General features: G+C 46.1%; 1 protein-coding gene across 1 annotated transcript; it reads left to right on the top strand.

Moving 5' to 3' along the window:
- Window positions 1–14,852: 14,852 nt before the first annotated feature.
- Window positions 14,853–15,920, top strand: LOC119368591 (oryzain alpha chain-like). Its single transcript, XM_037633806.1, has 2 exons — window positions 14,853–15,207; window positions 15,305–15,920. The coding sequence occupies exons 1-2, from the start codon at window positions 14,929–14,931 to the stop codon at window positions 15,455–15,457; spliced, it is 432 nt and encodes a 143-aa protein (XP_037489703.1). The 5' UTR covers window positions 14,853–14,928; the 3' UTR covers window positions 15,458–15,920.
- The last annotated feature ends 8,180 nt before the right edge of the window (window positions 15,921–24,100 follow it).

Genomic DNA, 24,100 nt, shown 5'->3' on the forward strand with positions numbered 1-24,100 from the left:
CCTGCTGCAGGAGCAACACCAGATGTTGTGAATGTCTGGCAGAGCAAAGCTGATGACTACTCTATAGTTCAGTGTGCCATGCTTTACGGCTTAGAACTGGGTCTTCAACGACGTTTTGAACGTCATGGAGCATATGAGATGTTCCAGGAGTTGAAGTTAATATTTCAAGCAAATGCCCGTATTGAGAGATATGAAGTCTCCAATAAGTTCTACAGCTGCAAGATGGAGGAGAATAGTTCTGTTAGTGAGCATATACTCAAAATGTCTGGGTATAATAATCACTTGATTCAACTGGGAGTTAATCTTCCGGATGATAGCGTCATTGACAGAATTCTCCAATCACTGCCACCAAGCTACAAGAGCTTCGTGATGAACTATAATATGCAAGGGATGAACAAGACAATTCCCGAGCTCTTCGCAATGCTAAAGGCTGCGGAGGTAGAAATCAAGAAGGAGCATCAAGTGTTGATGGTCAACAAGACCACTAGTTTCAAGAAAAAGGGCAAAGGTAAGAAGAAGGGGAACTTCAAGAAGAACAGCAAGCAAATTGCTGCTCAAGAGAAGAAACCCAAGTCTGGACCTAAGCCTGAAACTGAGTGCTTCTACTGTAAGCAAACTGGTCACTGGAAGCGGAACTACCCCAAGTATTTGGCGGATAAGAAGGATGGCAAAGTGAACAAAGGTATATGTGATATACATGTTATTGATGTGTACCTAACTAGAGCTCGTAGTAGCACCTGGGTATTTGATACTGGTTCTGTTGCTAATATTTGCAACTCAAAACAGGGACTATGGAATAAGCGAGCACTGGCCAAGGACGAGGTGACGATGCGCGTGGGAAATGGTTCCAAAGTCGATGTGATCGCGGTCGGCACGCTACCTCTACATCTACCTTCGAGATTAGTCTTAGACCTAAATAATTGTTATTTGGTGCCAGCGTTGAGCATGAACATTATATCTGGATCTTGTTTGATGCGAGACGGTTATTCATTTAAATCAGAGAATAATGGTTGTTCTATTTATATGAGTAATATCTTTTATGGTCATGCACCCTTGAAGAGTGGTCTATTTTTATTGAATCTTGATAGTAGTGATACACATATTCATAATGTCCAAGCCAAAAGATGCAGAGTTGATAATGATAGTGCAACTTATTTGTGGCACTGCCGTTTAGGTCATATCGGTGTAAAGCGCATGAAGAAACTCCATACTGATGGACTTTTGGAATCACTTGATTATGAATCACTTGGTACTTGCGAACCGTGCCTCATGGGCAAGATGACTAAAACACCGTTCTCCGGTACTATGGAGAGAGCAACAGATTTGTTGGAAATCATACATACAGATGTATGTGGACCGATGAATATTGAAGCTCATGGCGGATATCGTTATTTTCTCACCTTCACAGATGATTTGAGCAGATATGGGTATATCTACTTAATGAAACACAAGTCTGAGACATTTGAAAAGTTCAAAGAATTTCAGAGTGAAGTGGAAAATCATCGTAACAAGAAAATTAAGTTTCTACGATCTGATCGTGGAGGAGAATATTTGAGTTACGAGTTTGGTTTACATTTGAAACAATGCGGAATAGTTTCGCAACTCACGCCACGCGGAACACCACAACGTAATGGTGTGTCCGAACGTCGTAATCGTACTTTACTAGATATGGTGCGATCTATGATGTCTCTTACTGATTTACCGCTATCGTTTTGGGGTTATGCTTTAGAGACGGCTGCATTCACATTGAATAGGGCACCATCAAAATCCGTTGAGACGCCGCCTTATGAGCTATGGTTTGGCAAGAAACCAAAGTTGTCGTTTCTTAAAGTTTGGGGCTGCGATGCTTATGTGAAGAAACTTCAACCAGATAAGCTCGAACCCAAATTGGAGAAATGTGTCTTCATAGGATACCCAAAAGAGACTGTTGGGTACACCTTCTATCACAGATCCGAAGGCAAGACATTCGTTGCTAAGAATGGATCCTTTCTACAAAAAGAGTTTCTCTCGAAAGAAGTGAGTGGGAGGAAAGTAGAACTTGATGAGATAACTATGTCTGCTCCCTCATTGGAAAGTAGTTCATCACAGAAATCAGTTCCTGTGACATCTACACCAATTAGTGAGGAATATAATGATATTGATCATGAAACTTCAGATCAAGTTTCTACTGAACCTCATAGGTCTACCAGAATAAAATCTGCACCAGAGTGGTACGGCAATCCTATTCTGTAAGTCATGTTACTTGATCATGATGAACCTACGAACTATGAGGAAGCGATGATGAGCCCAGATTCCGCAAAATGGCTAGAAGCCATGAAATCTGAGATGGGATCCATGTATGAAAACAAAGTATGGACTTTGGTTGACTTGCCCGATGATCGGCAAGCCATTGAGAATAAATGGATCTTTAAGAAGAAGACTGACGCTGACGATAATGTAACTGTCTATAAAGCTCGACTTGTTGCGAAAGGTTTTCGACAAGTTCAAGGGGTTGACTACGATGAGACTTTCTCACCCGTAGCGATGCTTAAGTCTTTCCGAGTCATGTTAGCGATTGCCACATTTTATGATTATGAAATTTGGCAGATGGATGTCAAAACCGCATTTCTGAATGGATTTCTGGAAGAAGAGTTGTATATGATGCAACCGGAAGGTTTTGTCGATCCTAAGGGAGCTAACAAAGTGTGCAAGCTCCAGCGATCAATCTATGGTCTGGTGCAAGCCTCTCGGAGTTGGAATAAACTCTTTGATAGTGTGATCAAAGCATATGGTTTTATACAGACTTTTGGAGAAGCCTGTATTTACAAGAAAGTGAGTGGGAGCTCTGTAGCATTTCTAATATTATATGTGGATGACATATTGTTGATTGGAAATGATATAGAATTTCTGAATGGCATAAAAGGATACTTGAATAAAAGTTTTTCAATGAAAGACCTTGGTGAAGCTGCTTACATATTGGGCATTAAGATCTATAGAGATAGATCAAGATGCTTGATTGGACTTTCACAATGCACGTACCTTGATAAAGTGTTGAAAAAGTTCAATATGGATCAGGCGAAGAAAGGATTCTTACCTGTATTACAAGGTATAAAGTTGAGTCAGACTTAATGCCCGACCACTGCAGAAGATAGAGAGAAAATGAAAGGAGTTCCCTATGCTTCAGCCATAGGCTCTATCATGTATGCAATGCTGTGTACCAGACCTGATGTGTGCCTTGCTATTAGTTTGGCAGGGAGGTACCAAAGTAATCCAGGAGTGGGTCACTGGACGGCGGTCAAGAACATCCTGAAATACCTGAAAAGGACTAAGGATATGTTTCTCGTATATGGAGGTGACAAAGAGCTAGTCGAAAATGGTTACGTCGATGCAAGCTTTGACACTGATCCGGACGATTCTAAATCGCAAACCGGATACGTATTTTTGTTAAACGGTGGAGCTGTAAGTTGGTGCAGTTCTAAACAAAGCGTCGTGGGGGGATCTACATGTGAAGCGGAGTACATAGCTACTTCGGAAGCAGCAAATGAAGGAGTCTGGATGAAGGAGTTCATTTCTGATCTAAGTGTTATACCTAGTGCATCGGGACCAATGAAGATCTTCTGTGACAATACTGATGCAATTGCCTTGGCAAAGGAATCCAGATTTCACAAGAGGACCAAGCACATCAAGAGACGCTTCAATTCCATTCGGGACCAAGTCCAAGTGGGAGACATAGAGATTTGCAAAATACATACGGATCTGAATGTTGCAGACCCGTTGACTAAGCCTCTCTTACGAGCAAAACATGATCAGCACCAAGACTCCATGGGTGTTAGGATCATTACTATGTAATCTAGATTATTGACTCTAGTGCAAGTGGGAGACTAAAGGAAATATGCCCTAGAGGCAATAATAAAGTTATTATTTATTTCCTCATATCATGATAAATGTTTATTATTCATGCTAGAATTGTATTAACCGGAAACATGATACATGTGTGAATACATAGACAAACATAGTGTCACTAGTATGCCTCTACTTGACTAGCTCATTAATCAAAGATGGTTATGTTTCCTAATCATAGACATGTGTTGTCATTTGATTAATGGGGTCACATCATTAGGAGAATGTTGTGATTGACTTGACCCATTCCGTTAGCTTAGCACTTGATCATTTAATGTGTTGCTATTGCTTTCTTCAATGACTTATACAAAGTTCCTACAACTATGAGATTGTGCAACTCCCGTTTACCGGAGGAACACTTTGTGTGCTATCAAACGTCACAACGTAACTGGGTGATTATAAAGGTGCTCTACAGGTGTCTCCAAAGGTACATGTTGAGTTGGCATAATTCGAGATTAGGTTTTGTCACTCCGATTGTCGAAGAGGTATCTCTGGGCCCTCTCGGTAATACTCATCACTTAAGCCTTGCAAGCATTGTAACTAATGAGTTAGTTATGAAATGATGTATTACAGAACGAGTAAAGAGACTTGCCGGTAACGAGATTGAACTAGGTATTGGATACCAACGATCGAATCTCGGGCAAGTAACATACCGATGACAAAGGGAACAACGTATGTTGTTATGCGGTTTGACCGATAAAGATCTTCGTAGAATATGTAGGAACCAATATGAACATCCAGGTTCCACTATTGGTTATTGATCGAGAATAGTTCTAGGTCATGTCTACATAGTTCTCGAACCCGTAGGGTCTGCACGCTTAACGTTACGATGACAGTTTTATTATGAGTTTATAAGTTTCGATGTACCGAAGTTTGTTCGGAGTCCCGGATGTGATCAAGGACATGACGAGGAGTGTCGAAATGGTCGAGACATAAAGATTGATATATTGGACGACTATATTCGGACACCGGAAGTGTTTCGGGTGATTTCGGAGAAAACCGGAGTGCCGGACGGTTACCGGAACCCCCCCCCGGAGGGTTAATGGGCCACATGGGCCTTGGTGGGAAGAGAGAGGGGCGGCCAGGGTAGGCCGCGCGCCCCCTCTCCCTCTGGTCCGAATTGGACTAGGAAGGGGGGGCGGCGCCCCCCTCTTTCCTTCCCCCTCTCCCCCTTCCTTTCCCCCTCCTAGTAGGAGTAGGAAAGGGGAGTCCTACTCCTACTAGGAGGAGGACTCCTCCTCCTTGGCGCGCCCACAAGGGCCAGCCGGCCTCCCCCCTTGCTCCTTTATATACGGGGGCAGGGGGCACCCTAGGACACACAAGTTGATCTACGGATCGTTCCTTAGCCGTGTGCGGTGCCCCCCTCCACCATATTCCACCTCGGTCATATCGTCGCGGAGTTTAGGCGAAGCCCTGCGCCGGTAGAACATCATCATCGTCACCACACCGTCGTGCTGACGGAACTCATCCCCGACGCTTTGCTGGATTGGAGCCCGGGGAACGTCATCGAGCTGAACGTGTGCTGAACACGGAGGTGCCGTACGTTCAATGCTTGGATCGGTCGAGTCGTGAAAACGTACGACTACATCAACCGCGTTGTGATAACGCTTCCGCTTACGGTCTACGAGGGTACGTGGACAACACTCTCCCCTCTCGTTGCTATGCCATCACCATGATCTTACGTGTGCGTAGTATTTTTTTTGAAATTACCACGTTCCCCAACATCGCCTCGACCACGTCAAGAATTTCTTCCCGGACCAAGTCGTCGCATTCGGAAGCTCGAAATACACCACTGAGTCACGTGGTGATCTTGTCCTCTCTAGCTGGAGACCAGATCGACTCAAGAACTTTTCGGCCGTGGCGGGCTTGACCTCAGAGCCATGCACGGATCAGATCTCGCAATGGATCTTAGTTTATAACCGTCATGTGTAAACCCTAGATACTCCCAGCGTTTATATAAACCATGGGGTTTAATCTGTAGAGGCACGGTTGCAAGGTTTGGAGCTTAGAACATCTTCATACAATCTCGACGTAGATCATACTGTACTCTATACCCCATAACAATCAATATATCAGAAGCAGGACATAGGTTTTACCTCATCAGGAGGGCTCGAACTTGGGGTAAAATAGTGTGCCCCTACTTTCTCCTATTACCATCTAGCTCAGATCACCAAGCCTGGGACCCCCTACCCGACATCTTGCAGGTTTTAGCACCGACATTGATGGCACATGCTTGTCCCGTTGTGTGGTCACAAGAGCTCGATGACGAATCTTCGGATCGATGACAGCATTGGCTGCGAGGATACCTTCGTCCTCAGCCAGCCTTTTGCTTTTGGTAGCATCGTGTTGCACGCCAACTTGACTAGCCATATCGACCAAGTAGAGACTTCCCCCCTTGGCCAAGCCATCCAGTTCAGCAATCTGGAGTCTGCCGCAGATTCACGCAGCGAGCTCGCCTTCTCGGGTTGGGTTTCGGACCAGCCTGAGAACTCAATGGATGTTCCTGCCAGTGCACCAGATTCAATCTTGGAGCCGTCCCCCAAAACAATTTGTACCTCGGATTCATCCTCGAGCTTGGCTCCGAGCGCCACCTCACTGGCTCAGGTGTCAAACCTCCATGGCGAGAACTCCAAGGTCGCGTCAGGCGACACCTCGGCTAATTAAATTGTAGGTCTGTCCCACCTACTGTCAAGAGATGAGCGAAACCGACCTCTCGGCTCTAAACGAGATGGTGGACCAGATCCAAGGTCTGGGAATCTCCGGTGGACAATCCTTGGTCTATAAACAAATCGGAAGAAAATCCGAGGGTGCAGAAATTTTCGTACCCGAGATCTTCCGGTTTTAGCACCGACACTTCTCTTTCTACCTGCACAATTAAATACAGGGCAAAAGTTTGTTGAAACAATCCATTCACTAAAAAAATACAGACTAACTGGTACCATTGCATTGTGTCAATGTAATATTGTTCTTTTGGAAGCTGTGTAACAGGAATGTTTACATAGACGGTCTCATTAACAGTGGCCATGTGCTTGCAGATGAGCTTGTATACCATCCCAGGCACCGGCTCTCATCCGGACGTCCTATGTGGCACCTTCATGCTCCCTCTCGGTAGCCGTAAGGGCACGGCAGCAATGCCTGCTTCCGCCTACACTCTTGGTCGAACTTGTCAGTGCTCCACACCATAGAGATCGACAAAAGCCGTCGAATCACCTACACGACGGGATGGGTGCTGTCGTGACATGGATGTACCCGTACGAGCTGCACCCCTCTCGACAACCATGACTGGAGCATGTCCCATGCCGACACGGTGTTGTTCCATCTGTTAGAAGCTGCCATCATTGGCCACGTACTGCATGAGTGACGCATCACCGGACACGGTGAAGGCCATGGATCTCTTCATCGTTGTGTTGATGACCGGGTCGGAGCTGACGTAGTTGCATGTCGAGAAGCATCCCTGTGTCGAAGGACCCTGCCAAGGAGGAAAATAGCGATGGTGTCTCGGTCTCCTGGTGCTCTGAGGATCTTTGGGGCGCGTCTGTATAGACGCTTCCGGCCTTCCTAGAACAATGGCGCCCGTCCAATTGATAACCAGGAAAGGAGAAGCAGGACGCCCAGTGGACGACGTCGATGACCAGATCAAGGTAGGGATTATTTAGGGATCTCCTGTACCAGCGTGATTGAGAGGAGCGGCACAGTTCCTGGTTTTTAGGGTCGTTTGAGCTTAGATGCGTCAATGAGTTTGTATTGAAATCAGTTCCTGGTGTTTGTATTGGATATGTGTGGGCTGATACGCAAGTGACCGAGGATAAACGTAGGTGACAAGACTGCCCAATTACGTAAAATGGAAAACGACTAATAAACAAATGAAGAATTAAGAAAACCTCCTCCCTTTATTATTAGGTAAAGATAAGCAGCTTGTAGTAGTATTGAAAGGATTTTCTTAACCACTCCTTGTTGGAGAACTAATTCGTGTTAACATTTCTCTACTCTTATAAAAAGCGGAGTTGGTGATGATGGTGTGCCTGCCATCCTGCAATATAGGCCGTCCGATTTATATATAACGGATAGGAAGAAACTATGACAATTTACCCGCACCCCTCTCCACATTTGCAGATAAGGCCTTTCCTCATTCATCCTTTTTTCCCACAAGATCTTGATGTTCCGTGCAACGCACGGGCATCTTGCTAGTCATCTTTAAAAAGAATGTGCATCAAATTTGTTAACTTTCACTCATGCATCTTTATAGGCTGGCTGTTTTTCCTCCTGAACGTTGGTTGTCCTCTTTGCAGTTACCTTTACTTTCCAAAAACTGGTTCTTAAACAGTTGGTCGAGGAGATGTCAGAGTGTGCATGATAAAACTAGGTGATATCCCCGGGGGTTCAAAATCATTTGAGATGGTGGCAAGATTGTGCTATGTAATGGAAATAGAATTTTCTTTTGCAAATGGTGTCCCGCCTACATTATGCCTCTGCGCATCTCCAGACGACTGAAGAGATATATGATGACAATTGCACAGATAGAAATGTTTCTTAACCAAGTGTTGAGACTATCCCCTGTTCAGAAGGGTTTGGTACCTACGGAACTTTTGCTCGGCCTGGTTAAAACATCCATGATTCTGAAAGCCAACTCCACTTGCATTTCCATCTTAGAGAAATGCGTTGGCATGCAACTTGACCAGGCCCGTCTGAGGATCTGCCACTGCCAAGTTACTCTTATACCATGGAAACACTGTGCAATGTCGAGTGCGTGCACAAATTTCTTGAGCACTTTTTGGCAATGGACCAAGCCAACAGCGGTTGCTCCCCATGCATGGACTAAGCCAACGGCGGACGCAGCCTGTCATCTTTGGCATCTTTGGCTGAGTGAGACCAAGCTGCTTCCCCTGTTACCCTCTCCACCTCTAAGCTAGGAGCTATTTACTACTGCGGACATGAATACAATCAACGGACATGAACCCTGTAATGTGTGGAACAATATCATATATAGTTCATGGTACCTCCAATATCTCAATCCTCCTAAAGAAGCAGGGAGTCTTTTGGCACCCCTATCATGGCTGCTCCTTTCTCTAAGAGCTTTGCAAGCTATTAAATAGTGCCATGCTTCATGCGGCCACACATTTTTGAAGGTGTCATCGAAAGTGGGGTGCAAACGCATTCTCGTGAGCTTTGGTTGTTCTAGTTGAGTCATCTCAGATAAATGATAAACTGATGATGCATTAATTAATAAAAGGAAGATAAGAGGAAGTCTAAATCATGCACTAATTGATAGTTTAAGCTTTTTATTGGTGTTTTCATAAATAATTTATTATTGATAGATATAACTCATATACTATATTTTATATAGTATAATGGAGATAAAAACCATGACAAAAAAATAACATTGTATTCACTTGATCAATCTAAATAATTATACCTCTTAAAAATCAAAATGATTATATATACATCCTGTTAGAAGGGAGAGAGAGGAATTGTTGCGGAATATGATGGATGTATTATTGAGCCTCGAGGGCGAGTATATATTGAGTATAAGACTTGGAGGGCAAGACGCCTCTCCTAGAGATAAGGTAGGAATCCTAAACTACCAAATACATGTAACCCAAATATATCTCTAACATCCCCCCGCAGTCGTAGCGGTAGCGTTGCGAACAACAGTAGCGTCGCGGACGGTCAGAGTGGAGAGAGTAGCAGCCGATGGGCTGACATCCCCCCGCAGTCCTAGCGGGAGCGTCGTGGACGGTGTCGCGTCGCGGACGCATTGACTGTAGAGGAAGCCGACGAGTTGCTCAAGCGGATGATAGCCCTTTGTGCCGATGTCGATGTAGCCGTGAGCGTAGGATGGTGTAGCCATGGTCGAGGTAGCCGTGCGAAGAATGTCGTGGTCGATGTCGAGTCGAGGTGGCCGGTGTCGAGGAGGTCGCCGTGGAGCCGCGGGCGCAAGGGTGTTGAAGTAGTGGGGCGCCGGGAAGACGATGTTGTTGACGACGCGTCGCGACCGGTTTGCCAAGCCCGGGGACACATCGTGGACGAAGACACGCACCGGTGTTGCCAGCACCGGGCATGCGTAGACGGACGAAGACGAAGTTGACGAAGCGCCGACCAGGCTTGCCAGACCCGGGGACACGTCGTGGATGAAGGCACGCATCGGTGTTGCCAGCACCGGGCATGCGTAGACGAGGGACCTGCACGAGCTGTACGCCATGTCGGAGAAGTCGGAGGGGCCAGCAGAGAAGAACTCGACGACAATTGCGGCGTCTATCGGCGCAGGGCCGATGTCACCAACGGTGGTCGAAGTAGACGAAGCTGTCGGGGTAGATGACGGCGACGCTGGCGACGGGCTGGTGCTTGGACGAAGACGAAGGGGATTGGACGGGCGGCGGCGGCGGCTACAAAGGTAGCGGCAGCGGCGGCCAAAGAAGAGCCGCCGTGGCGGCCTGACGGCGGCGGCGGCGGCTAGGTTAGGAGTGCGGCGGCGGTGCTCGAAGTAGGCGAAGAACCCTGACAGTGTGACGAAGACCGGCGCAGACGGTGGCGTTCCCGCGCCAAGGGTGACGGCGCGACGCATACCACGGGAGGTCGACGCGCGGTGACAGCGGCGTGGACCGCGGGCCGCGGCGCTACGGCCCGAAGGGGCGTCGCAGCGGCGGCAGGCGGGCCTGGGTGACGGCGGGAAGACCTCGGGGCGGCGGCGGGGACCGCGTTCCGCAGTGCTACAGCTCGAAGAGGTGGTGTAGCGGCGGCTCGCAGGTCGGTGCAACCGCGGGGATGGCCTCGGGCGGCGGCGGTGACCGCATGCCGGAGCTTTACAGACCGAAGAGGCGGTGTAGCGGAGGCTCGCAGGTCGGGGCAGCCGACGGGAAGACCTCGGGCGGCAACGCAGCGGCCCGTAGGGACGACCCGATGGCAACCTGTGGCTCGATCGGCGGTAGGCGCGTGCTCGGGGACGTGCTTGGCGAAGACAGGCGCGTGATCGGTTGATCAGATCGACGACGCCGCTGTATGCGCCATGGCGGGGACGACGCGCATATCGGAGTCGATGGCGACGTTATCGGTGATGTCCCGGGCGATGATGACGAAGACAGACCGGCGATGGAGACCGCGCGGACGAGCGGCCGGCAGCGACGCACGAAGGCATCCCTTGGGCGGCGCGTCCAGCCTTGCCGCGTGGTTGATGACGAAGCAGCCGGTGAAATCGACGCCGATGTCGGAGTAGAGGCGCGGGGGTCGACGACGACGGCGGGCGACGCAAACCGGATCACATAGACCGGAAAACCCAAAAGGAGACGCCGGTCAAAGTGACCGGCGAGAGAGAGAAAAACGGATCAAAGGATCGGGAAAAAGACTCTCTAGGGCAGCCGGTCGACACGACCGGCGGACGAACCCTAGGTACGGGCAGCGCGGCCCCCGGCGGCGGTCATGGAGGCCGACCGCCCCGGGGGCGGCGCGTGGGTGCGAAAGCGGCGGCGGCTAGGGTTTGGATCGTGATTAGGTTGATACCATGTTAGAAGGGAGGGAGAGGAATTGTTGCGGAATATGATGGATGTATTACTGAGCCTCGAGGGCGAGTATATATTGAGTACAAGACTTGGAGGGTAAGACGCCTCTCCTAGAGATAAGGTAGGAATCCTAAACTACCAAATACATGTAACCCAAATATATCTCTAACACATCAGATACAAAAAGCTAACTAAATTTAGAGCCACATATTTGATTAAAATGATCAATCTTGGGGCCATCTTCGGGGGTCCATATGTCCACCACGTCGGCGTTTGACAATCTAGATCCACCCCAAAACTCACTTCGTGTTCAAAATTGTTGCCACGTTCACACCGGCTACCGACTTGACACCTACCTTCATTCACACCAGCTACCGGCCTTGCCGCATTCATGGCCAGTTAGTCGGTGAGGCGCCTGAGAAGCCTACCCAACTATTTAAATAGCCAGTCGACCACTCCCAAACCCTACCTTCCATTCTTCCCATTCTTCCCATCATGTCGACGTCGGCTGAGCCGCCTAGTTCATCATCAGCCGTCCGTCGTCGCTACTCTGAGGACCTGGATCACCTATTACAAGATGTTGACGTTCGTGCACTGCGGACACCCGATGCCAGGCCCGCATTGCGACAGACCAACAAGGAAGGCAACCGCATGTCCATGGCGGAGGTGGCGGAGGAGGAGGAGGTGATGGTCGTTGACGATGTCGTTCCAGCTGGCGGTCAAGATGACATCTTCTACATGGAGCAACCGGAGGTGGAGGGCGGGAATGATGCTGCCGTCGCACCGCTCGTTGATGCACCGGAGCTCATCGACTGATCGACGTGAACAGGACAGTCTACACATCCATGCAAAGTGCAAGTACGGTCCTGTGCGAGCGCCATCTTGTCCGCATCAACTAGTCGCGGCATGTACTCCTCTTCGTACAGCTCGAGGCCTAGAACGACGAACCGCTAGAGCAGCACGACAATGATGCCAAAGAGGTACACGTTTATGGCCCCGACTAGTTCGCGCTGGCCGCCAACTATGACGAGGCCGCCGGCTCCAGCGGGGGGTCGGCAACCGCACCGATTGGGAGGAGTAGAATTTATTATAGTAGTTTTTAGTTGTTTAGGGAGCTTTTGCATGGTAAAATACCTACGAAGTATGAATCAACGTTGAACGACTCGGTGTCCATTGGATGGCATCCTCCTCGCTTGATATTTAACATATGAATGAACTACTCCCTCCGTCTTAAAATGTAAGACGTTTTTTGACACTACATTAGTGTCAAGAAACGTCTTACATTATGGAACGGAGGGAGTAGCTAGTATGAATCAACATTGAACGACTCGGTCTCTGCCTTGTTTGAGGGATAGGTCTGGATGGGATCCGTCTATCTCGATTTCTGAGGACACGTCCGTAAGTGTCAACGAACACTTGGTGGCTTCTATGTGGTGATTGTCTTTGGAGATACCCTTATGCCACATGCCATGTTGACTGACTCATCCTTTTTGGAAAAGAAATGCTCACATTTTATATTAAAATAGTTTGATGAAATTATAAATAAATCTTTAGAAATTTCTAAAAATGTAGTGAATTTGCAAAAATGTTTGTGAATTTAGAAAATAATCCCGAGTTGAATTTTTTTTCGCAAATTCAAAAAGGATTCCTGAGTTTAAAAATATGTTCGCAAATCTAAAAAACTTCATGATTTGCAAAAAGTTTGCACATTTTAGAAAAAAAATTCATGAATCTTAAAAAGTCCTGTAAATTATAAGATTTCAAATTTAACAATAATAATTAACATTTTAAACTATAATAACAAATTCTAAAAATGTTCATGGTCTAAAAAATCATAAAATGCAAAGCAATCACGATTTTTTTTGAACTTCCATAAATTTTGATACAAGGTAGTAGAAAAACAAAGGAAAAAAGCATTCAAAAAAATAATAAATAGGAAAAAATAACAAATGCAAACGAGACGAAAGAAACGAAAACGAAAAAGCCACAGGTGCAGTGACCGGTGATCATTCGTTGGCATCAGCCGCGTTATGCGCGAACCAAAATTGGATCCATGGATGTCTTAGCTTGATCATGAGAACCGGCAGCCGGTACGTTGATCCATGTGATGAAGATAGCGGCAGCGAGGCAACCACGGCGATGATCTCCATTTGATGGATGATCACATTGAACACAATATCATGACACTAAGTTATGATGCATGTGATGTTTGAAGGGCGAATGCAACGAATGAGAACCTGCTGCCTCTGATGAAATGACTATTCGGCAACCCTAATCCGATCGGTCTCAACACCGTCTGGCCCTGTTCGGTGACGTGAGGCCGGTTTTCAGGTTACCATACACTCCCCTTCATCTTGAGAAGAGGGTGGAGTTTGTTCGAATTGTCGAAGCTATCGAACAGGAGAATCGGATTCTGGATGACGATGATTTCGTGTTGATCAGTAGGTATTGAATAATCAAGCTCATTGTGCTATGGCCAATGTATGTTGCGGAACGGCGGTAATATCACAGTGCCGTTTGCAGTTTTTCCTTTTAGACGCTTCATTTGTTCACCCGTCATTTGTTGATCTTTCTTGTGATTGGAAGCTGGAATTCGATTTGGAACATGTTTGGTTTCTTCCTACCTTGTGATGCCAGTTCCAGTGAGACATGAGAACAACCTGAGACATGTACAATCGGGTTGTTACGTGTTGATGTTTTGCACCAAATTCAGGCATTGCTCGGAGTCTAGTCAATCCACTATTCGCTGCCCTTCCTCTTAAGTTGGTGCGCACGTTACATCCACATGTCATCACTTGGTATCAACAGCGAAATGGCGCTGGATTTTGGGTGGAGCTAAGCCATGGCTGGATAGAAATGGCACATGAAATTCCCAACCTTTTGACTGGAGTGGGCTAGCTTAGATGTTTGAAAGGGGCAACAGGTGTAGGTCAACCCTTTTCACGTGTCCCCCGCAAAAAAAAAAAAAAAAACCTTTTCACGTGTCGAAGAACATGCGTGGTGGGATACTGCTCCACTAACAGAGGCAAGTCAACAACCGGCCGTTGCGACGGAAGATGAGCGTGCACACATGCGGAGATGATATGTTTACACCTACCTGGAGGTGGGAGAGTTCAGAGGTGCCCTGCCGGCGCTGCTGCTGCTGCTTTCGATGCAGCTGACCCGTCATCTCCCACCTGGAACTGCTAAAACGAAACAAAAAAGATGTTGAGTTGCGATGTTTGGTTTTGAGACTTACAAATACGTAGTGTTTTGAGACTTACAGATAGTGAACATGGATGCTGGACGTGTTTGTGCATTGTCCGGAAGTGGTCCAACTTGGGGGGAGGTGCTCTCGGACTCCCAAAGTCCCAAGTGGCCTCTAAACTAAACAAGAAACCCAAAGGAGAATCTGAGCTGCCACTCCCGGTACAGATCTCCTCCTCTTCCATAAATCAACCACGAAACCACAACCATTCTCCATGGAAGACAAAGGCACGGCCCAGCGAGTCCCACGCTGTCCCACTCTTGTCGCCTGGCCTTTTTCCTCGGTAGCATAGTCTTACCGTTGCCGGAGATGAGGAGCTTGACGACGTCTCTCGTGGCGGCGCTGCTGCTGCTGTCGGCGCGAGCAGCTGTGGCAGAGCCGTCGACTGCCACCCCGGCACCTACCGCCTGTGACGACAATTACTCGTGCCCGGAGGGCACGACCTGCTGCTGCATCTATCGGCAGGGCGACGATTGCTTCACCTGGACCTGCTGCCCGCTCCAGGGCACCACCTGCTGCGACGACAGCTACAGCTGCTGCCCCCATGACTACGGCTTCTGCAACACCAATCTTGGAACCTGCCTCATGGTATCATATAGATCAGCTGACCATTCATGGTATCATATAACTAGTGAGGGTTAGTTTCAGTTATCTAACTTGTTTTGTTGCTTGATGATGAACACAGGGCCAGGACAGCCCGCTGTCAGTGAAGGCTCTGAAGCGTACCATGGCCAAGCCGCATTGGGCTTTCTCGTCAGGACCCAAGACTACCATGTCTGAATCTACCCAAGAATTCGAAACTTGCTACAACAGTGATCAGATCTCTAGCATATTATAAAGGTCTAGTGAACGGCTGGGATATTATGAAGGACAATCTGACAGCATAGATTCAGTTTTCTCTTTTTTTTTTTGAGAAAAGTTTTTTCTCTTTTAGCTTTCACCTTCAGATGTCCTTCATTTTTAACTAACTACCTTTTACTTTTACCACAATGATTCGTCTTGTGGATATAGAGCCGATTAAAGAGAACTCCTTCAAAGATTTCGTTAGGGCATCTCCAACACTGACCCGCAACCGGATACCGCATCGTCAACAAGAATACCCAGGAGCAAATTCCATTCCTGGCTCTGCCACTGAATGTGGAGAAGGTGCCTGCGAAGGGGAGGAGGGTGCACGTGGTAAAAAAAAGGCGGGTGTACGTGCCGAAGGAGTGGACGGGAGTTCTGAAAGAGTAGTTTTTTTTTGAAAAGGAGGATGACCCCCGGCCTCTGCATCTGGGATATACATACGGCCATTTTATTGATTATTCTTGAGGACCTTACAAAATATAACAATAATATGTCTGAATACTCCATCTTGGCAGCATCTGCCACTACTCCTATCCAAATGATGAAGGGATGCAAGCTGGGCCACATGCCCATACCTCTCACCTAAGCCTAACATCTAAAGCTGGAGGCCCCGACCGGGCCATCTGCCGGGTCCGGGGCTCAAACCGGTCTGACGCACTCACATGTGTCGTCGCCGTCATCTTCCACCGGTTCATCTTCAGAGCAGATTGAGGTGACAACCTTGGCAGGTCCTCCGCCATCGACGCCACCACGATGCCAAACGACGACCTTCACCTACGCGAGCCTTGGCAGGTCCTCCGTCATTGACGCCACCACGACGCTAGCCGACGACCTCCACCAACGTGATTCCATCTCCAAGCAACGGACATAAATCCATGCTAGGAAAGGAACGCACCACCGTTGTCGCCCACCACCCACAAGCGCCACCCAACCCCAAGATTCCCAAAGCGGCGTTTTCAAGAAGGGAACGGCGCCGTGAGCGCCGCCGCCGCCCAACAGAGTTAGGGCTTTCGCCCAGGAAACCAAGGGGAAGGGGAAGTGAGGAGATCAGTACATACCGACGCCTCCAAGGAGGGAAACGGCGCCCTCAGGCGTCGTCGGCGGCGTGGCCGGTCATGGCCGGCCATGGATTTCGCCTGAACTAGATCTCCGCCACCAGCAGCACCTCCTATACAGAACCGGCGACCAAGAGGAGCGCGGCCCGACCAGGCTGACCCGCACGCCGAACAGGGGAGGAAGGGATGCACCAGATCGCGCACACCGACCGCCGCAGAAGCAGCCGCCGGCCGCCAACGACCACCGGATCCCGCCGCCTGCGCGGCCGGGACACCGGATCCATCACCCGCACGACTGTTAGCGGGCCGTGCCTTGCCAATGGAGCCGCCGCTCCAGATCCGGGGTTCCCCCCACAGGAGCAGGGCAACCGAGGCCCCGCTGCCACCATCCTTGGCGCCTTGAGCTTGCCCGACGGCTGCCTCATGCGGCGGCGAGGGAGGGAGGAGGGGAGGGGGTGAGGAGGAGTATCTGGAGTACCGTACACACGGCTTTCGCGATTATCCTCGACACTACCTCGTGTTGCATGCGCTACGTAGTACGTAGTACATACTCTGCTCTACTCTGCATATAATTGGAGTAACATGGCTCTCATTCTTGAATATATTTCTCTAGTACGTACATGATCACTTACATTTGCACATGCCTGCCGGGAGGACGGTCAACTGCGGTCGGCGGGTGTAATTTATGAAACTGGGTGTTGGGTGATCATGTAATGCAAATAGGTGGGAAATATTGGCTAACCCACCAAACGTTACGTGGGTTAAGTGGGATCCCAGTTTCCCACTTAACGCAAGACATTGTATGAGGGACAACTACAAAGCGTCACACTCTCAAATTACAACTACACCTACATCCAATACAAGGCATCGTATTCATCAGAATACCATGTGATTGGCTAAAACTACAAGACACATCAGAACAATTTATGGGCAGTCATCACTAAGCCACATTTCTCTCGAACTACAAGCCACTATAATGTCAGTCATCATTAAGCTCCATTTCTCACAAACTTAAAGACTGAACTTGGTAGCAAGAGGAACAACAACACCCAGTGTGACACCAAATATACAACAAGAGATGGAGAACGCAAAACTTCTTTCATGCCACCAGAGCCTTTCTTTGTCATGCGCTTCTTGCCGCCACACGGATCCATTGGAATCGCAACTGGCAGAGGAGAAATGAGGCACCATTAACGATAAAATGGACAAAAGAGCATAAAAAATACTCCCTCCTTCCCAATATATAGGGCGTATTAGGAATTGCATGCAATTCCATAATATAAGGCGCACAGTTACATCCTCTGCTATCGATCGCTAGTTTTCAGGAAGAAAAAAATACGGCAACCACCCTCTTGTGCAGTTAGCTCGCACGAGCACGCACTCGTCTCTCTCTCCTTCAACCCATTCTGCCCACGAACCCACCTCCCCTGAACGACGGGCGCGGGAAGGAAATTCGCGGGGCGCTCTGGTCAGAGTTTTCGTTCCGTTTGGGGTTGGATCAGTCAAACATGACGTCAGAGCAGATCGTGGATGCCTTCCTCTGAGCGACGTGAACGGGGGCTGAAGTAATGAACGACGTACGTTAATTTTCGTGCTACAACCTAATACGCCCTACATATTGGGAAGGAGGGAGTACAATACATTGTGATATAAAAGATTCAGAGCAGATGCAAGTTATTCTATAAAGCTACAGAGCAGATTCAACCATGGTACAGCACCGATTCAGCAAAAATATAATCTGATTCCCAACTCAAAAAGAAAAAAATTCTATAAATATTTAGAGTAGATTCTGTAGATAGAAAACTGAGAATTATAAGGTACAAGAGACATGAATAAACAACACAATTTCTTTGTGCTTCCAGTCCAAAGCACAAATGTATTGCAACCTCAACTACTTTTAACTCATTAGGACATCGATGAATACTGATCTTTCATTGTATTGACGTGAAGTACTTCACGTCAATACAATGAAAGATCAGTATTCATCGATGTCCTAATGAGTTAAAAGTTTACCCCGGGACAGCAAAGAATGATTTTATCCACTATCTAGGTTTATTTTTGTTCCCAGCTTTACCTTTCCCATGACACAAAAAAGTGAACAAAGGACATCTCCTGGTCCAGGAAACCTCAAAATCATGGGTTGAATTCGTATTCGAAAGTACATAGTTTGATGATGATTACTCCTCATTTATGGCATGGGAAATTACATCCAGTTGTGAAACAAACAATTAAGATCCTACATAGTAAATAAGCGAGCACAAAATTGAGTTCTGACTGCTACGAATTCCGTTTTCAGATACACTACAACACGGTTAAGAAATGGAGGCATTTTATTGAAGGCATAAAAAAAGTGCCTTAGATTATCTCTTTCAAAGGCGGTCTGGAGAAAATGCCTTCAAAGGTCCATTGATAGCAGGCACTTACGAAAAATGCCTCAAAAGATGCTCAATTAATGGCATTTAAAAAAAGTGCCGTCATATGGAATAGTATACAGGCGTTTTGCAAAAGGCCACGGGAGATTTAGATGCGTTTTTAGAAAACGCCGCAATTTCCCAAAGCACAAGGGGTATTTTGAAACTTTGCCAGCACATGTTTTGAAGGCGTTCTGGAGGAAAATGCCTCGAAATCTCAGTTAGATTTCCAAATCAGTCCCTATTGGATGGCATAAGTACGTCAACAGCCTTCCACTCGTGCGGCCCAGCTGGCCAGATGTACTACACATAAAACTACTTTTCTCTTAGGATAATGTAGTATGAACCCTAGCTAGTTAATCTTAGGATAATGTAGTATGAATCTTAGCTAGTTAATCTTAGGATTATATTTTGAACTATCACATTTGTTGTTATTTTTTTAGTAAAAACAATTATTCCTGTTATATGCAAATTTGAAGTGGATATATGTCATATTTTGAAGATGTCACAATCTTATTTGTTTAACCGAGTGGCCTATGTTTTGCCAGAAATGTCGATTCGTTTACGTTCTGGCAAATTTCAGGCGCTCGATATGTCCTGCTTTTAGCAAAGGTCATGCCAAATTTTGCTAAGTGTTTATTAATTTTGTTTTCATAATTAAGCATTTTGTTATCGATGTTACCGATGCCTATCCCGCATCCTCGTCGTCGACTCGGCGGAGGACTCCTGCTTGAGCCGAGGGGCCATGTCCGGGACTGGGCTCCGCCGGGCTGGTACTGGGTTGTGCTACCTTCTGGTGAGCGCAGCTTAGTGAGGAGCCAGCCCGTCATCGACCCGGAGCTTCTTTGGTGGCGGTCACGTGGACCTGCATCGGTGCAGAGGCTTGAGTCCCCCGCGCAGGTGGTACAGCACCGTTTCATGGAGGAGAACGCCCACGTCCACCGCTACTTGGTTTCGTTGGCGAACGGTAGGTTCTCCAATACCTGGCAGATTCTTTGGGGATCTCACCGGAGCTATGATCCTGTGATGATTCCTTTTCTTTGGGTGTCCACCGCGGCCCACTGAACCTAGAGGAGATATTATTCAAGATGTATTAGTGATATTATATGATGATCTTTGCTACAAACTACTATATATGTATTCGATGATGGATTATTAATTACCTATTAGTTATTTTCTTATTGAATGCAAAAGATGAGTATGGTTTGTGCTACAAACTACTATATATGTATTCGATGATGGATTATATGATGATCTTTGCTACAAACTAGGTTCAATGATGATCTTTGCTACAAACTACAAATTTTAGGTGTTCTAGTTGTTATATGATGATCTTTGCTACAAACTACTATATATGTATTCGATGATGGATTATTAATTACCTATTAGGAAATGCTTGACGACGAAAGGGAATTCTCTATGTGCGATTACTGCGAAGATGAGCGCGGTCTTTGCGACAGGCCTCACCTGGTAGAAGGTCGGCGCTTCAACATCAAGCTCCAAGAGACCTTCGATATTGATACGGCACGCAACGATGACAAGTGTTTTTTGTTATTTTTGCACGACTTCTCTGCTTCTTCAATGTGTAATTTCCGTCTTTTACAATTCGGCTAGCTTATCCCATGCCATACAAGACGCTATGTCTTGGAGAAGATGGGTTTTGAAGATCATGAAAGCATGAAGACAAAAATAATTCAACTAAGGACCCATCATGGTTATGATTTTGCTGTAAAACTATACAATTCTGTGAACTCATCCAATTTTGTTTTCTTGAATTGCGAAGCCCTTTGCAAGGCATATGATTTTCATGAGGGTATGCTTCTCACCTTCGATCTTGGTGATCCTGACATCGACGAAAAGAATATGATCATTTGGGTCCTTGTTGACACGCTTCCAGTTCTACCGCTGTTTGAGTGTCTCAAACATATTTCTTAAGTAATTTATATTGTTTATTTCAAAATATTTGACAGCTTATTTGCATTCACAGCTTATTTTCATTCTTCAAAAAATGTACGGAAGATGGTAGACAGAACCTACTACTACAATGATGAAGCATAATTAACTTATAAGGAGAAAGATGGTCTTATCGCATTTTTTACTGATCTTGAGAATTATAATAGCTATTATCGAATTCCTCAAAATTATGGTCAATATGTGCCACTAGTGCACGCGGTGTGCTACGGTAACATCAATGGAGATAGCATGGTAAGATTTTCTACTATTACGACATTCGTGCATCTTTTGCATAAATTCTTCTAAAACTAAATTACATTGCTAACTACAAAGTTATTACTATGTTTTTGAACAGAAAATCCCGATGGATTGTGTGCCTCATCTGATGTTGTCAAGAGGTCGCGTTGATGTTATGAGCTTACGGCCACCACGGCCAGGTCAGCCGCAGTATCCACATCACTCCTGTCCATACCGGATTTCTAAAAGTGAGGAAGCCATGATAATAAATGATTAGAAAAAAAATGTTTCGACCATCGTAGAGAGCTACTTGGAAGCAACATTGTGCGTAGGCCAAGACTTGGAGACAGGATGATCTCCGTTCTTCATTATAGAGAGTCCAGTTTCCTTAATGAAATGCCTATCTTGTTTTATGATATTTTACCTAAGAGAGGGTAGAGTAGGTCCTATGAGAGGAGTGGTCCTAGGTAGAATGTGTTATTATGTGCTACAATGTGTTAGAGTTGATGAGGAGGATGAGTTGTGATTATTACTAGTGACCAACTTGTTATTTATATATGATGTCTCATTGACGAACATTGTTTGGTGGTGATGACTAGTGGTAATGAATATGCTATTTAAACAGACTAGTTCATGATGAGTTGTTATTGTATAAAAGATATATCTGTTTAAACATGTACAACGCCAAAATATGAAAAAAAAACATAAACTTTAGCAGTGGCGCGGGCCAAAATAATACCAGCAGCACTCATTTACCAGTAGCGCGGGCCAAAACGAGCGCTACTACTAGAAAATAGCTGTAGCGTCGTAGCAGTAGCGCGCCTACCCGTGCTACTAATAGCAAAAAAACAGTGCTACTGGTAAGGGTTTTCCTAGTAGTGGATGGCATTCTTTTTTCTTGCGGGCGAGCTGAAGGCGACGTCTATGAACGAAAATGGAAACATATAGAAAACTACTACTGGTAACCGCTTGCAAGTAAATAAAAGATAAGTCGCGCAACAGCTTCAACCTACTTATCACAAACTGCAGAGATATACCACTTGCAAGAGGAGATGGTTGATATGGGTGATATACATGGCTTATTTCTTCTATCCTATATTATGAACAATAACTCTTCTATTCATAGTTCGCTCTTCCTATGAACTGGGAAGAACATATACTATCTTACTTAGTTTTACTTCATTTTCTTTCTCCTCTTACTGGTATGAACATATACCACTTGATCTTGAGTCCTCTCTACTTCTTGTCTATCTTTCTCTCCCTGGAATAAGAACATAAGTTGTCTGATCTTAGCTTGTCATTGATGTTGGTCTGAGGCACCTCACTGGGTTTCTACTGATGCTATAAGTTTTCCTAAAATCTTGTGATGCCGTGCATAGCACTTCTATGCAATCCTAGCGATTATCTCTATCAAATCCTATGAGGTAATCTTCTGTAGATAGGTCTTGTGGCTCTGGTTAACCTTCTTCTTGTGGTTAGCCTCCACCTTCTCCCTGCTTGAGTTGTAACAATTTTGGAGATCTCCTGCTTTTGGGTACAAGAGTACCTGGTGTTGCTAAAGGTTTTTGTGGTGCGGCTGGTCTTCTATTTATAGCCTCCTGGGCGTCCTAGGGTCTTGACACCTCACTAGTGATTCAGCTGGTTTCCTGTTTGTGTATGTTGCTTGTGTTGTCCTCGCATGATATTCCGGTAATGGTGGTGTTGACAGCAACAAATACTGCTTGTGGTGATCCACCTGAGCTGCTGGGTGGCTAATGAGGTTGGGACAAGCACCTTGGCCGGCTTGCATTGATGTTTATCTATCTGGGCTTTCTTGGGATGGTGAACAGTGGATTTTCCTATTGTCACTTCGACAGTATGCCAACTACAATGATAGTGATCAACTAGTGACACTATACACTATATTTGAGGGGTTTTGCATTACAAGGAGCTAGTACTATTTATGATTTGAGTTGGCTTTAGTGGCATACCTCTATTGCTTACTGGTTTTGCTATAGTGGCTAGCTTTACTTATTGAACTTGCTTGGCTGCCTATTGTCCCATGATTTTGGTTCTGGTGCCTTCTATTTGATCAACCTCTCTCATTTAAATGGATCTTGACCACTATTGGCAAAGATTCATAGTGCTAGCTCCTATAAAAACTATGCATTTCCAGAAATGGAAATGATGCATTCCTAGCAATCAACAACTCATTGTTTTTGGTTCTTTATTTTTTAGGTTTGGAAACGAAGGAGATCTTGAAGACTTAGATAGGAATAGTTTAGGGAAATAGATAGTTTTAGTTTAGGTTTCTTTTCTTTCTCAAGTTTTGTAACTCAAGAATGTAACTAGATGAATTTTTTCTTTATTTTTTCTTTGTAAAGCGACTTTGTATTATTTATTCCAATTATCTTTTGTGAATTATTATAAATGGATTTCCAATTCATAATGAACTGTACTTTTAGCACTTAAGTCCTTTCACTTATTTCTCTAATGCAATGAACCCAAAAATCTAGAAAAGAGCAAAGGTCATGTTCAATTTTGTATTTGGGTACAACTCCTAAGGTCTTTTAGTAAGTTTAAATAAATTTTTAAATTTGGCCCAAATTCTAGATGCATGAATGCAATGCACAAATAAAAAAAAAATCCACCGTCCTCTCAAAACTACAGGACATTACACCTTTTGCCACCCCGTCGGCCACCGCAACCGGCGTGTTGCCGTCAGAAACCACCCCCATGGCACCGTCCGCACCCAAAAGATGGTTGGGGACAAAATATGTTGTGTAGTCCACCACGCCGGTAACTACGCCCGGTAGAATGGTCGGCGGGGTGGCCACTGGGTCTCCGACGTCGTTATGCTGCCCTCCTGATGCTCTTGCCAGCAGCAAGGGTGCAAAGAAGACGATGGTGGCCGCGTTGGCCCTTGCCGAGGAGTTCACGAAGAAGAAGAACAAAAAATTGGTCGATGTTGTGTTGATTTTGGATCAAACTTGATCTATG

Source organism: Triticum dicoccoides, chromosome 2B (genome assembly GCF_002162155.2).
Source record: "Triticum dicoccoides isolate Atlit2015 ecotype Zavitan chromosome 2B, WEW_v2.0, whole genome shotgun sequence".
In the NCBI taxonomy this organism is placed as follows: domain Eukaryota; kingdom Viridiplantae; phylum Streptophyta; class Magnoliopsida; order Poales; family Poaceae; genus Triticum; species Triticum dicoccoides.

Excerpts from the sequence above, each read along its gene's own strand:
- LOC119368591 (XM_037633806.1), top strand. The coding sequence starts at position 14,929 with ATGAGGAGCTTGACGACGTCTCTCGTGGCGGCGCTGCTGCTGCTGTCG. Across the intron at positions 15,208-15,304 it reads ATCTTGGAACCTGCCTCATG|GGCCAGGACAGCCCGCTGTC; the intron begins GTATCATATAGA and ends TGATGAACACAG.